General features: G+C 42.9%; 1 protein-coding gene across 1 annotated transcript; it reads left to right on the top strand.

Annotated features, from left to right (window-relative positions):
* Window positions 1-252: 252 nt before the first annotated feature.
* On the top strand, window positions 253-15941 carry LOC123035028 (solute carrier family 2, facilitated glucose transporter member 5-like). Its single transcript, XM_044452859.1, has 12 exons — window positions 253-267; window positions 378-473; window positions 2233-2384; window positions 4181-4305; window positions 6336-6488; window positions 6587-6712; window positions 8956-9143; window positions 11540-11650; window positions 12705-12806; window positions 13407-13482; window positions 13611-13738; window positions 15768-15941. Exons 1-12 carry the CDS (start codon window positions 253-255, stop codon window positions 15939-15941), a joined length of 1446 nt encoding a protein of 481 aa, XP_044308794.1.
* The last annotated feature ends 18 nt before the right edge of the window (window positions 15942-15959 follow it).

The following is a 15959-nucleotide window of genomic DNA, read 5'->3' as shown; positions in this document are numbered from 1 at the left end:
GGGAGTGTTCTATAATCTAGAAGAGTTACCAAGGTGCATGCCAGGTGCTGAAAGGGCACTCCTATATGTGGCAGGAATGACTCTTGGAGGATAATCCAATAAACATAAACACAAAATGCAACCCCGGTGGCAATCTGTTTGTTGCTCTGATCCCCTTCCCCAGTGAAAGAATGGGAATTGGAGTGGGGAGGGGAAGACTTGGTAGGTTCTTTTTCAGAGGCAACTGAAGGGGAAGGAGAGGAAGAGCAGCACATGGACATCTTGATGGTTTGTTGGGTGGGATTTTCGGTGCTCAACCAACCTACCGTGCTCTACTTGCAGAGTGGCTTTTACGGAATGGCAATGAGCCCAACATTTGCTTCTCCTCCTTTCTGTAGGGCCTGCCAAGAACATTTGTGTGGGTATCGGTGGCTTCTGCAACCATTTCCATACAGTACGGTTACAACATCTATGTAGTCTATTATCCTACTATGGTAAGAGGCCATTGTATTTTATTGGGGATTGTTTGAACTATATATTTATAAGATCTAAAATGTTGCAATTTAGCTGTTTTATTTGCTTATTTTTGAAAGTGCCCTTGGTTCCTTTTAAAAGAAAAAAGTTGCTAGGCAAATCAGAAAAACAATAATAAATTGTGGTGTCGACTTCCTAGAATAAATTTCAACCATCTCTATCTTAACAGGGAAATATTGTGCTTCTAACATGTGCCCTTTATTCATTTGTTTGTTCATTTGTTCCCTGCCATTTTTCCTTCCAAGAAACCCAAGGCTGCTCACATAATAGTGAGAATGACCTAAGCCACTTTGAATTCTTTAAAAAAGAAAGAGGTAGGATAGAAATCTAATAAATCTCATAAATAAACAAATAATTATCTTTCTGCTCCTTTCAGTCTTTTCCCAATAACTACAATGCTGTGAGATAGGTTGGACTGAGAGTCTGTACCTGGCCCGAAGTCACCCAGTTGGCTCCGTGGACGAGTGGGGTCTAGAACCCAAATCACCTGAGTCCAAGGCCCATGTTCTTAACTACTACGCCACACTGGCTCTCATTTTGCATGATGCCATCCTTGGCTTTAGAATGGGCCTGTGAGGGTGCAGCTTACCGGCTTTCAGATTTCAGTCCTGTGACTCTTTCCTGTATAAACTCTCAATATACGTATGGGATATGGAATGTTCCCAATGACTCTGACATTCATACATGCAAATGCTGCATGTATGTGGAATTTCCTTCTCTCCCATACCACTTGGTTTCCCTCAAAACCTCTTCCCTAACATGAACATAAATGCCACAGCATCATTCTTGAGTTGCAGCTGATCCAGTTATAAACCACATCTAGTATAGGCTAAATCTTCAATGGGATGTTCTTACATTGTACAGAAAGAAAGAGGAAGAAGATGACGACAAGGGGAAGGGTTGCTTTTGATAGGTCTACAGATGTGTCCTGGGTAAGAAGTCAGTAAAAGAGAGGCTGTAGTGAAATAAAGGAATTCAGGGATTTGGCAGAGAGAGCAGAGAAGAGTAGAGAACTTCTGTTCATTAAGGATTTGCCTTAGAAGTCCATTGATTACCCTGAGGCATTTACATAGGTTACAACATCTGGGATAGTTTAGCTTAGAAAAAAGGTAAGTTAGGAAGACATGATAGAAGTGTTTAAAATCATGCATGGTGTGGAAAGGGAGTCATTTTTCTCCTGCTCCCAGAATACTAGGACCCGAGCTTATCCCATGATGTTGATTGGTTGGAACTTTAGGATGGATAACAGAAAGTACTTCCTCAGACAGCACATAAGCGCATAGTTAAAACTATGGAATTACCTGCCACATGAAGCAGTGATGGCAACCCATTAAGTGGGTTTAGAAGGGGTTGGGCCGATTCATGCCAGAGAAGCCTGCCAATGGCTACTAGTCCTGATGGCTCTGCACTGCCTCCAGGACAAGAGTTATTATGCCCATGTGCAGACGTCAGGTTGAAACGATGCAGGTCCTGGCCACATGGACATAGCGAGATTTGAGGCAGCCAGCTTCCATTGTAAATGATAAGTTTTACACATGAGTCAGGTCACCTCAGTGTGCTCAGGCAGAGAGATAGCACTTCCCTCTCAAGGGTTCCTGGAGAGGGAGAGAGAGATAATTTCATGTCTAAACCACCCAATAGACTTGGAAGGGATGAGGTTTGCTGCCACATAAAGTGTGGGAGGGTCTTAATGCTGGCCGTGGTTTGCTTCCTTCCTAGCTCCTGGAGCACTTCTACAACAAGTCAACATTTGAGGAGCTGACAGAGCCAAATTCTCAGATGTTACTCATTGGTATCACCATAGCTTTATTCCCATTTGGAGGGATATTTGGAGCACTGACCGTTGGCTGTCTGCTGGATACATTTGGGAGGTATATAAATAGCCTTAGGAATGGTCCTAGAGCTTAATGTTTCCCTTCTAAGGTCTGAAAATAGGAGCCTTTTTCAGTGATTGGTAGAGAAAATATCTTATCCCTGATCAATTACATATAGAAATAAGATGCTTTTCCTGCCTGGAGAGTGGATACGGCCTAGAGAAGATGCTGACTGCCTAGATGGGGAACCCCTGCAGACCATTTCTGGTCCATGATCCAGAAGTTCCCTACAATGGGGCAGTGAGAAGAAGGAAACATGTGGTTGCATCTGGCCCGTATCTCCCATAATATCATCTAATAAAGGCACAGTGTCATTGCCTATAGCATCTCCCTTCTCACTGCCAACACCATTCAACCAACTGAAAGGTGTTTGGGGGAAGGAAAGATCAGTGATGTCACATTACATTAAGCGTTTATTAAACATCACAGGAAAAGCAGACATGAGATGAAGCCTTGGGTTTAAACGAGCAGAGCAACTTTGTCACGGATAAGATGTTTTGGAACACTTTCATGCATAGAGTCACCGTAGGTTGGAGATGACTTGATGGTGCATAACGACACAAACATGGGAGGTGGTGTTGAGGAGAGGAAAAGAGGCCTCCTGTAAGATCAGACTGGCTTCTGGAAATCCTATACCTGATGATTTTCAACCATTTAATGAAAATTTACTTAGACTAACAAATCTTCCAAAGTTAGTCCTACACAAGTTATTGATACCCAAATTAAGTTCATTTGGTTCAATGACTAGGGCAGAATCCAAACCTATCTTATATACTATTGAAGAAATCCCTAGCTTAATGGCAGAGGAAGTATTTTCACACAGAATATTTCAGGTACAGCATTTTGCAAGAAGGGCGCCATCCTATGCATGGCCAGAAAGAAAAGGGTTCTAGATTTTCTAGAGTTGCAAGACTTTTTCTCTCTAAGCATGTGCAGGAGTTTGGGATGTGTGAAAAATCTGTCTGGGGTGTGTAAAACCACTGGATTTTCTTGGTTTCGTTTCCTGGGTTCTGGTTAGCTGACTATGCACTGGTACTCACCTGCCTCAACAGGTGTCCATTTATAAGCTGGATCATGATTTGCACCCTCTGTTTGGACAGCCACAGCAGTGTTGCAAACAGGCACTAGGAAAGCGGGCACCTTTAATGCAAGTAGCACTATTTGAGGTAATAGTGTCAAGTCCCATGTTACTGGGTGCTGTTTTGCATCTGAAAAAAATGCATCTTTTTTGGTACTTTTTTCAGACCATGTGGTTTTGGGGTGCTGCTTTAAAGTTACACAAGAATGCCTGTTTGTGAAAGTTAATGGTTTGAAAAAGGTATGCAAATGATAGTCTATCTTATAAACAGAAGTCTAGGGTGTGGGGAGGAATAAAAACACCAAAGCAAAAGTTGACTTGCCCTGTTTTCAATCAGCATATCAGAAGCAAGGCAAGAAAGCTGCTGAGCTCCAATTAATCACATTTCCTTGTTTTGGTACATCTGACTATACCCTGAAAGAACCAACATGGCAGGTCTACCAAAACCAGGTTTCTAACTCTTTTGAAAATGTGTGTGCAATGCATGCTGAAGCTAAAGAAGGTGGCTGAATAAGATTTAAGAGCTTGGGAGTTGGAGCTCCAGTGTCTTGGGTAGCCTGTTTTCTTTTCCAGAACTGGCAAAACTAGCAAAAAAGATCTATAGATGAGCACCATATTGAATCCCACAGCTTCTCTCCCTCCTGTGCATTTTAAAAGTACTGTATATTCATTGGCATCTCTCTCATTCCACTGCTCCTTTCCCCTGTCTTTCCAGGAAAAATTCTCTGATGATAGCCAGCATTTTTTCCACCGTCTCTGCTATTCTCATGGGTTGTTCCAATCTGATATATGCCTTTGAATACACCATGTTTGCACGCTTGTACACGGGAATATGTGCAGGTATGCCCAGTTCATAGATTCAATGGTTTCATTTTTGAAAGTTTCAGGTTCACTTCAGTTTTAATGTTCATCAGACTTTATGGACATCAAGTATCCATAATATGCCCAAGTGAAAATGATCCAATGATTAGACATACTTCAAAGAAAATGCTTAATAGCTCCAAATTGACAACTAAAATTAATAATAAAAAATTCCTGGTACTAATTTTCAGTTTTTACAGAAGTATCTGTATATATGCCTATCACATCTGTCTTATTAATTTTGGTTCAGACTTTAGCTAACTCCATTAAGAAAAGTGATGATTCTTCTGAAGATCTTTATATTCTTGTTATAGAGTAAGTTTATCTTCTGGAAAACTGGCCTGTTTGCTTCAATTTTTAGCAGGCAATTTTACCCCAGTGTCTCATGTCCAAAAACAATTAAACAAATGAGAAAGTTCATCAAACTCATCTAAACCACGATGACCAAAGCAAAGACCAAGTGATAAGGTGCTTTGGCTAGACTACCATTGACTATAGAAAGCATTAACTGAAACCTAGCAAGACTGAGTTCGTTCTTCTAAATGAACATCTCAATTTTAAATAAATTGTCCTCTGGTCCTGATATATATTTTATAACAGGAAGATATCTTTACTGTCTTAAGAGAAGCAATATCTACCTGAAAAAAATATGTCACTGGTGCATTATTTAAATTCTTTTTAGCTAGGACAGAATTATCCTGGAGGAAATGAGGCTGTAGATAACCAAATGTATGTAATAAACACAGCCAATTCTGAGACCAATATTTTTTCAAACTCAGTTTTTCCAGGTCACTTAATTTTGCTCAACGATGCTCTGCCAGTCTCTTAAATTTTAGCCAAAAACTTAAAAGAAAAGGTGCTAATAGATATCCTTGCTTCACTTCTCCATCAGCTGGAATGGATCTCACAAGCAAACCTAAAGAGGATGTTCTCTCCCTCAGTGAGGTGCCTGGAACACCTTTTATCAGCTTGAGCTGTTATACCAGCTACAACCCTGTCTGGACAGGCAAAGCCTAGCTGCAGTAATCCATGATCTGGTAACCCCTCCTTTGATAACATATTATACCAGTCCTCTTAGAAACATAGACCCAGAGTGAGTCATAAGGGGCCTCCCGGGCCATCTAGTCTGGCCTCCGGCACCAGCCGGCTCCACTCACGACGTGCCCACCATGTGCACCTCTTCCTGATGCATTGGTTGCCAGTTGAAGTCCAGGCCCAATTCAGAGTGCTAGCATTAACATCCAATTCCGTGAACAACCAGGCTGTCTGAAGGAATGCCTCATCCCGTATGTGCTTCCCTGGAACCTGAGCTCATTGTTGGGGGTTGTTCCCTGGGATTCCCCTCAAAGGAAGTAAGGGTTGCTACCAGGAGGAGAGCTTTTTCAGTTGTGGATCCCCTCCTGTGGAGCAGGCTCTCAAAGAGGTACACTTGGTGTCTATTCTGTATTCTTTTCAGTTCCAGGTTCCAGAAAACCAGAAAACTTCAGTTCCAGAAAGCCCTTTTATTTTCCCAGTATTTTAACAGTTAACTTTTAAACTTTAGCTTTAATGTTGCATTTTATCCTGTACAATTGCTTTGCCTCTGTGCTGATTTGGTTGCAATTGCTGTGTTTTTTTTATTGTATTATGCTATTTTTTCCCTCCTCCTTGTTTGTGTGTTTTTAACTTTTGTAAACTGCCAGAGAGTATCAGCTATAGGATAGCATGAAAATGAAGCACATGCATACAAATGTACATACATGCATGCATAAGCAAAGAATAATCAGACTAGAAGCAGGATGAACTGGTCAATGTTGGTTGGTTCCACTACTGTCAAAGAGCGTCCTGTCATGAAATTTCAGTGGATTCTTATGCGTCTTGGGAAAGAGAGAGAGTGGCACTTTTCAGAATGCCACAGGACATCTCTTGGGGAGCTAGTTAATTTTTTAGAGTATGAAGATAGTCACAGGTTTCTGCACATCTTGTCAGACACAAACTGTGAATGATCTCTTGATTTATCTTCTACCCAGGCATACTCTCTGGTGTTGTCCCTCTATACCTTGGCGAAATCTCCCCAAGAAACCTGAGGGGATGCCTTGTCATGATGCCCCACTTCTTCACAACGGTTGGTGTCCTGTTGTCTCGATTTGTTTCTCTTCACAATGTCCTGGGGAACCAAGAAGGTAATTCCGAGAAATGAAACATTTGGGTTGGAAAAGGTCCGATACATGACCGAAGGCTCTTCAGTGTACCTGCATCACGACTGTCTGTCCTTCTACAGGTTGGCCAATATTGATGGGTGTTATTGGGATCATACCAGGGATACAGATGTTCCTAGTGCCTTTCTACCCTGAAAGTCCTGGGTATCTACTGATTCAGAAGGGGGATGAAGAGAAAGCAAGACAAGGTACATTGGCTCTAACCCACACTGAGAGGTGTAGCTGTGGACTTGGGGCACAGCAGTGCTAACAACCCTGAAGAGGTTTTCTCACCACCGGTCCTTGTCAGAAGACATCATCATTCTTCTATTACCAGTTCATCACTATCCCAATGTTTTATTAATACAAAGTCCTAAATAAACATTTCATGTAAGTATAAATGTCTACCGAAAAGTCTCAATGCAGCATGCTACTTTTGGACACGAACATATAGCAAGGTTATATGATGCATAGCTATGTCTCTGCATAGGTATATATCAAGCCAGCATGTCAGGGCAAGTGTGTTTACATGAATGGGACTAAAAGCTAAATTAAAAATAACTTCCGGTGCTCATTTTAAAAGAATATTGGGAATCCATGGGGTGCTCCTGCAGGGTGTGCTGGGTCACTTCACTGGGGCAGCATGTGGTTGCCTGAGCAGGAATCAGGAAATCCAGCTGTCAAGTTGGGGGAGTTGATCTCCAAAATGAAGTGTGCCAAAAGCATTGCTGCAAGCCAAATTAACGTGACATCTTGGCATGGAGCGGGCAAAGCTAGCACCAACCATCTCAAAATGCTGCCATTGAGTTTGACAGTCTGGAGATTTCTCTTTGTTGGTTGTTGTTACATTGCATTTCTGTACCACTCATAGCTGAAGTTCTCTGGGCAGTTCACAGCATTTAAATCACCCATCCCTAAGCATCCCTCTGGAGAATAAGAAATCTCCTCCACTTGAAGTTTGAAGAAAGGAAGGGAGAATTTAAGTTAATTTTAGGGCATGAGGAATTTGGCATTTTGCTCCTCCTCCTCCCCCATTAGTTTCCTATACCACCCTTAGCCAAAGTTCTCAGGGCAATTCTCAACATTTAAGTTACCCATCCAAATTTCAGCCAGGTCTGACCCTGCTTAGCTTCCAAGATTGACAGTACGAAGCGCTTGCTTGCTTTAGTGTTGGTCACACAAGCCTGCTCCAGAAGCAAACACACAGAGCAAGTTCCCCTGCCTTATGCAACTGCCTTTTCTAATTATTGGCTCAGGGAGAGAGGACCTGAAGATGCAAAGTCAAGCCCAGAGATATATGAGACATTGGTTTCAGTTCAGCTACACCCATGCACTTCAAAAATTTGCATGCAAAGAAAGATTTACTTTGAAAAATGCACCCAAATGTGCCTTAGTCCATTGGAGCAAAAGGCTTACATTTGCAAAAAGTGCTCAATTAATTAATGGGGAAATGCATAAAAAGACACATGCCCTTTCATGAGAGAAGAAAAATGGACGTAGGTACTCATTAAGTGGCTTAGGGCCACAAAACCTGTTGGGGCAGCTCCCAACCACAATCTGCTCAGTACTTTTGACCACTGGGGACTTCCTCTGCATGTGGAGGGTAGCAACTAAGAGGAGGGCTTTCTTGGTGTTGCCCCCACCCCATCTATGGAACAACCTCCCCACTGTGGCACCAAACCTTTCATCTCTTCTGTGCCATGTTAAGATGATCCTCTTTTCTGAGGCTTTTAAGAACTTACTTGGCTACCCATGAGCTTGACAGGGATCCCCGGGTGTTGAAAAGTGACTCTTTTCATTATTCCATGTGTTGTCTGTTTTTAGGTACTTTAAACTTTCTAATATTTTTTATATTTATGATATTTTATTGTACTTTTATCCTTTGTTTTTATGGATTGTGTAAACCTCCAAGAGAGCTTCAGCCGTGGAGCAGTAGAGAAATGAAATATATTGATGGTGATGATGTTCTTTCAGTAGGAATTCAGAAAACCTTAAATGGTGTTGAGTTCTGCTGATTTGTTTACAGCAAGAGAGGCATGTGGGACAGGGCAATGGAGGAGTGACCACTGGGCCACCCATATAATGTCTCAACTTGCCTACAAAGTCCTGCTTTAGCCGAATTTAAGATGGTGGTTGTGAAAGCTTCTAAATACTCCATTACTCCTAAAGTACAGCAGTTAGAGAGCATAAGAGGATGTCCCAAAGTCCTTCACTGAGGTCAACACTATATGTGGAACATGAGACTCATCCTAGCATAAGATGTAAAGGCCATAAGAAGCTGCGTGTCTCTTGGTCTGTTGAATCCAGTCTTGGGAACACCTGGTAGCAGAGGGACCCCAGGGAACTGAGGCTGGGACCTCCTGCATGCAAAAAATCTGTGCCAATCCCAGGTCATGGCTCAGTGGGCCCCCCCTGCCCTATTCAGAGCTATTCTGCTTCTGCTCCCCTTCAGCTCTACAGAAGCTGAGAGATAAGGAGGATGTGGAGGATGAAATGGAGGAGCTCCGTCAGGAGGACATCGCAGAGAAAGCAGAAAAGGAGATGACCTGCATGAAGCTCATTCAGACAGAAAGCCTGCGGAGGCAAGTCGTCACTACCATTGTCCTGATGAGTGGCCAGCAGCTTGCCGGCCTCAATGCGGTAAGGGAGGCAAGCCTGTCCCAAGCTGTTAGAGGCTGACCTGGGAATTAACCAGGGGTTATTTTTACAGGTATGAGTAATCCATAGATTCCCATAGGCTCCCAGATGCCAGTCTGGTTGGACATGCCTGTCAGCCCCGGTTCCGAGTGAATGTGACCCACATTTGCATGGCACTCTCCAGGAACTGAGCCACACAACAGTGGTGCAAGCAGTATCTCTCTTCAGGGCCACATGGCACAGCCTTTGCGCTGCTGTATGTGCCATGGGAGAAAGTTGCCAGTTGTGAAACTTTCCTTGCAGACTTCCTCTCATCTCGGCTCACTTTCCAAGGCAGGGTGAAGCTCAAGAGGAAGTCCAGCAATGCTAGAGGGGTGGATTCCGTGGAATTTTGACTCATCCCTAGTGGGGACCCAACCCAATACCCTCAGGAACTTTCTCAATGCAGAGTTTGTAAATGTTGACTATATGCTGTATGGGTGTTGGTCTTTGACATCAGCAGGTCCCTTTAATAAAATGGAAGTTAGTGACCTTAACACATCACATTCACCGAGACAGCAGCTTTGTAAAAGTACCTGCAACACCGTCACAAAATTGCAAGATGATCGGAGATGCTTGTTTTAACACAATCAAGGGGTAGTGTCTAGTGTTAGTCCTATGTAGAGTAGACCCACTGAAACAAGGCCTGAGACTCTTTCAGCTGAATGGGTCTAATCTACATAGGGCTGATGTGGGGGTCTATGCAAGTGTCAGGGGCTGTGACACCAAATTTTTTACTGCTGAGTGTCTCTAGGAAAAAACAAGGGGAAAAAAAACCCTGGAGGGACTGTTCTCCTTACCTGATGCTTCTCCACGGTTGAAAGCCATCTAATGCCTGAAACCTTTTAGAAACCGAGTGCCGAAACTACAAACCAAAACCTACTTATTTATCACAAAGTGCCAAAGCTGCAATAAAAGCAGGAAATGCAAGGTTTTAGTTTAGAAAAAACAACTCACACCCAGTCCAAGCATGTGTGTGTGTGTGTGTGTGTTTGTGTGTATATCTCCTTGGAAGTGCACTGACCAGCCATGCAAAAACTCAGATGAATCACAGCTAATGAGTTGCAGCTTGTGATGTCATCATCTTGCACCACTACTCCTTTCCAAGCATGCGCATGGCCCCTATGTGCGCTGTTATCCGATGCTTGGCTGCTGGGGCGATGCTGGGGCGACTTGGCTCACGGGCTGAAAGAGAGGGCTCTGTGAGCCGACTGTGGCATGCATTCCATAGGTTCCCCAGCAGTGCCCTAACCCTACCCTGGCACACTCCCCTAAACCTGATATAGGGCTAAAATACCATTGAAAGGGGTGATTTTGAAAAAGCCTTCCTTGAGTAGCTTTTTCTGCACTGCTGATCATTTCTGCCCATTCTAAACACACTCCAACCATCAAAACCATGCCAGCACACAACATTTTTCTAACCTTAACCCTCGGCTGGTGCACACCCCTGACCCTAATATAGGACTAACGTTCCATTGAAAATAATGCAATTTTGAAAAAGCCTTCCTGGAGTGGCTTTTTCTGCACAGCTCATCCTTTCTGCCCATTCTGAACACATTCCAACCATAAAAACCATGCCAGGACACCTCATTTTTCTAATCCTAACCCTACCCTGCTTCACAACCCTAACCCTAATAGAAGACTTCAGTTCCATTTGACATAATCCAATTTTGAAAAAGCCTTCCTTGAGTAGCTTTTTCTGCTCTGCTCATCATTTCTTCCCATTCTAAGCACATTCCAACCATGAAAACCATGCCAGGACTCCACGTTTTTGTAACCCTAACCCAATGAAGTTGAACATTTTAGAGTCCGAGTGCTCAAACTGCCACCCAAAACCCACTTCTTTATCCCAAAGTGCCAACCCTGCAATAAAAGCTGAAAACGGAGGCTTTAGTTTAGAAAAAGCATCTCGCAGCCATTCCAAGCATTCTATAAATCCTTTGCAGCACAATGACTGGCCATACATATGGGATACAATGGAGGAAAAAGTTTGAGTTGAAGGCTCATTGCCTGGTTCTCAAAGCACAATTGTCCTTCTTGGAAGCACTCCTCTTCCTGGTCTTGGGTATGTGGGAAAGGACTTTGTAACATCCCTGCTTTATTGGGGACCATTTGATGCTTATTTCTCTTATTATCTCTGTGTTGTACTGTGTGGTTCCTTAGGTTAATTTCTGTATTTCCATTTGTATGTTCTTTCCAGTCATGTAACTGTTGGTCTTTTGCAGGAAAAGCACTAAACCATCTTATGGCACCTGTAAGACCAACCCATTTATTCTAGCATAACTCCTCAAAAGTTTGGTTCCTCACCAGTTGATTCTTCTATTGAGCTACAATTTTCGATTGCTTTCATTTGGTTTCAGGCGTACTACTATACAGAGAAAATCTACTTGGCTACAAATGTGGGAATGGAGAATGTCCAATTCATTAGTATTGCCACAACCACCCTTCTCTGCTTGACAGGTGCATTAGCGGTAAGCTTTCTTTCTCCCCCTTTAAATCCTGAAGCTTGTCCCCCTGACCTCTTGGAAGGACCGATCCTCACTGAAAGTATCCACACTGTTTTTCTGCCGATGTAGTTGCTCTAGTATCCCTCAAAGCAGCCATTTATATCCTGCTCTTTTTAGCGCTTGCTAGGAACCCAGGGTGGCTTGCATAACGCCATTGTATCCTCACAACTACCACTGTGAGGTAGGCTAGGCTAAGAGTGAGTGACTGGCCCGAAGTCACCCAGTAAGCTTCATGGTCAGGCAGGAAGTAGAACCCAGGTCTTCCCAGATCCCCAGTCTCACCACCGTGCCACAGGGGCTACTCATAAGTCTTCTCTTGAGTGTTCTCTCTAAGAGATCCTCATACAGCAAATTTCCCCAAGCTTGGATCCTACAGAGGTCATACAGTACAGTTTCTATCATTGCTGATTATCATCCATGCTGGTTGGGACTGATGGGAGCTGTACTTCCATCTACATCTGGAGGCACCTGAGTTGGGGGATGCTGCCACAGAGGTATCCACCCTGCCTAGTTCCTGTGAGGTAGAACCTGATGGAAAGGAAAACAAGTTTGAACTTTAAAAATATCCTGTCTTGTTTCTTCCATTCTGAGATGGAAATAAAAATGGCTGCTCTGGTGACAGCTACAATCTCCACTGTTTCATATGGGGCACTGTCTCTTTTACTCCAGAGGAGATGGGGTTTTCTCTGCCATCCCGTTCTATCTTCACCAGAATTCTATCTGATAAGTTAAGCTTGCCTTCCCAACTTGGTGCCCTCCAGATTTTTGAGGTACAACTGTCTTTCCTGGAATGGCCAATGGTCCAGGATTATAGGAATTGTAATTCTAAAATTCTAGAGGGCATCATATTGAGGAAACCTGAGTTAAGCTGAGAGATGATGCCTAAACATTAACCCCTGGTCCACTGCTGAGCAGGGGTTTAAACCCAAGTCTGAGTCTATTATTCTGTTCACTGCAAATCCTTGGCCCATGATGGCCTCTGTCTCTCAAACACATTGCGATTTTTTATATTCTCTAGATGTATCTTGCGGATTCTGTAGGACGAAGGGTTCTGATTCTCATAGGCTTTGTGTGTTGCACCATCACCTGTGTCTTGCTAACCATGACCCTCGAACTTCAGGTTTGAAATTTTTTAAAAAATATTGTGTTGATCAAATGAAGAATTAAAAATAACTTAAGGAACTGGTCCCTAGGGCTGTGAGTCCCCAACACCCATCCCAGTGTGTGTTGAATAGTGCCACAAAGCCCAAAAGCCAACTGGAAAGATAGTCATACATGTGAAAGAATTATTATTATTATTATTATTATTATTATTATTATTATTATTATTATTATTTAGATAGAACACAGATGTTTTGGAATGGGTAAGCTTCTGATTGGTACATCTGCAAAAGATGCATGAAAGAAAAAAAAATACTGTAGAGCATTTGGAGTAATCCAGTTCACTTGGATTTTGTGCCAAGGCCTTTAACCTGGGGATGAGAGAGCTTAATACTAGGTTCCTATTTGCGGACCTTCCCTGTGAAAGGTGCTTAAATATTGCAGTTCATTGTTAAAGATTTCACATCTGTTGATGGTCCATGGAACCTTTTGACTGCCCTGGGCTAGCAATTCCATGGAATAAAGGACAACCGTTACAAATATGAGACATCCCTTTCAATAGAACTTACTGACCTCATTAGCAGTATGCAGGTGAGATATGCCTATCTCTTTCCAACAGGAAAGCTTCCCAGTGATGAAGTATTTCAGTGCCTTTTTTGTTAACGTATTCCTCTTCGGACACTTCTTAGGGCCAGGTAAGTGCTCAGATGATTGATGTACTGGGTTCCTGGGATGAAGAGCAAGAGATGAATAGGGTATATTAATGTCAAGGGGGACAATGGTATTCAGTGCTTCAATGTTTCAAATTCTTTCTCCATTGAAGGTCCAGTTCCATCAGTACTTGTAGTAGAGATATTCTTCCAGTCATCCCGGGCCTCAGCCTATGTGATTGCAGGATTCACGAAGTGGTTCCTAAGCTTTCTTACAGGAGTGTCATTCCTACAGATACAGGTGAGTGAATCTGAGAATCAATTTTGTGGGGAGCACATTGTTTGCAGAAGTAAAGGGAGCCACGTCTCACGAATTTCCTCTGCCACCAAAGAAGAAGAGTATGAAACATCATTCCACCATTGTTCCTTGTCCCTTAAAATTCAGACCAATGTGTTTTCTTGGATATCAGGGTAACTTTTGCAGCATGGCTGAATGGGCAGACATAGGAAACAAATGCCCAAAACCAAATGCAGGACCTTGGGCAGGTCACTCCAGCTCTTAAGGGAGGGCCCGGGTAGCTTACTGGTAAAGCTAAACTCTGAATGCAGAAGTTTCCAGACCAGCCAAGGTAAGGCCCCTTTCTGAAATCTTGGAGAGCTTCTACCTGACATGAACAAGATGGGGAAATCATCCAAATCAATGAAAGAACAATATGTTCAAATCTATGCTGAGGGGGGATTGCTTTCAGGGGAACTGGGACCTGAACCAAGAATTGCAGCTGCATGAGGTCAGGACCTACTATGGACTGCATGCGTTCATTTCTTTGGACCCTCTTCAGGGATGGTGAGACATGTCACAGCAGCTTCTGAGTCTGGTCAATAGTGTGAAAACTCTGCACTGGGCTTCAGCTTTTGCCTGTGTGGTGAACAGGGCTGATCTCTGGCTTACAGTGCTCCTCCATATGAAGTCACTCTCTAAAAAACTTGGGTAGTATTTTGGAGTGGAGGCATGTCATGTAGCCCAGTCCATCCTAGGAATGAATGGAGGTTATTGCCCTGGATTTTTTGTTACTGATTTCTTCAGTCTTCAGCTTCTGGAAACCGAGGTAGAGCTGCTGCTTTTTGCATCTAAAAGTCTGTGCATCTTAGGGGTTGTGCTGCTGTTCACTCAATATATATATATATATATATATATATATATATATATATATATATATATATATATTTAAATATTTTATAGCCCATCCCATTACTGAAGTCTCGGGACAGTTTGACAATAAAAAAAGTATTTTTTTTAACACAGCATCCTAAAATTTAACTAATAATAAAATCCCAATTAAAACAATCAGATCTTAAAACTTTGGGGAAATAAAAAGGGTTTGCCCTGGCTCCAAAAAGAATAAAGTGATGGTGCCAGGTGAACCTCTCTGAGGGATGAATTCCATGATTGGAGTGCCACCACAAAGAAGCCCCTTCTCTGGGTAGTCACCCTCCTATTCTCGTTCGGGGGGGGGGGCACCCAGAGAAGGGTGTCTTCCCCAGATCTCAAGGGGCAGGCAGGCACATATGGAAGGAGATACTCCTTAAGGGAACCAGGCCCTGAGCTGTTTAGGGCTTTATAGGACATCACTAGCACCTTAAACTGGGCCTTAGAAATACCCCATAGCTGATGAACCTTGTCCATTAGAAAAGGAGCCAAAGAAAAAATGTATTTCATTAAGCAAACCAGTGTGGTATAATGGTGAAGATGCTGAACTGGAATCCTGAGAGACCTGAGTTCTAGTTCTCACTTGGCCATGAAGCTTGGTGGGTGACCTTGGGCCAGTCACACTCCCTCTCAGCCCAACATTCCTCACAGAGCTGGCGTTGTGAGGGAAAATTGGATTTACGTAAGCTGATTTGGGTTCCTCGTCAGGGGAAGAAAGGTGGCATAGAAATGCAATGTAGTAATAATTTAAAAGGAGCTTAAATGGACTTGAATCCATGCGTGGATTTGTACAATGATGTCTATGATTTCAAAAATGGGCGCCAAAGTGCACACTTTTTGAAAAATGGGTACAGAAATCCATATGGTTTTATGTGCACCCCTACGCACACCCTCCACACAAAACCTGGTACAGAACAGGCTTGTGGGGGGAAAGGGCAGAAGTTCATGGTACAATGTATGGTCCATCTACCTGTCTGCTCATGCCCTTCACAGCTCCTTCTATAGTTCCCGGGAGAAAATGCCACAAAGGAGAGGCGTGTGATCAAGAAATAAGCTTCCCTAATTGTTTCCATGCTTGTCTCTTTCTTTCTCCCCTTGTAAATATTTACCGTTGAATCTCTAGAATCGTCTTGGGTCCTACAGCTTCTTCATCTTCTGGCCAATCTGCATAGCCACCTTTTATTACATATTCAAATTTGTTCCAGAAACCAAGCAAAAGACATATATGGATATCAGGAGAATCATGGCAAAACACACCTCCAGGAGAATTAAAGTCAAGAAGCATGGGGGGAAATAGAAATTGGGAAATCCTTTT

The sequence above is a fragment of the Varanus komodoensis genome, unplaced genomic scaffold, assembly GCF_004798865.1.
Source record: "Varanus komodoensis strain SLA01 unplaced genomic scaffold, ASM479886v1 scaffold75, whole genome shotgun sequence".
Classification (NCBI taxonomy): Eukaryota; Metazoa; Chordata; class Lepidosauria; order Squamata; family Varanidae; genus Varanus; species Varanus komodoensis.
The sequence above is the reverse complement of the archived record's forward strand: the minus strand, read 5'-3'. Positions and strand labels throughout refer to the sequence as shown.

What these genes read in the sequence shown, in the direction of transcription:
- LOC123035028 (XM_044452859.1), top strand. An exon ending in GTACACGGGAATATGTGCAG is followed by an intron (nt 4,306 to 6,335) that starts GTATGCCCAGTT and finishes TCTTCTACCCAG; the next exon opens with GCATACTCTCTGGTGTTGTC. An exon ending in TGTCATTCCTACAGATACAG is followed by an intron (nt 13,739 to 15,767) that starts GTGAGTGAATCT and finishes TTGAATCTCTAG; the next exon opens with AATCGTCTTGGGTCCTACAG.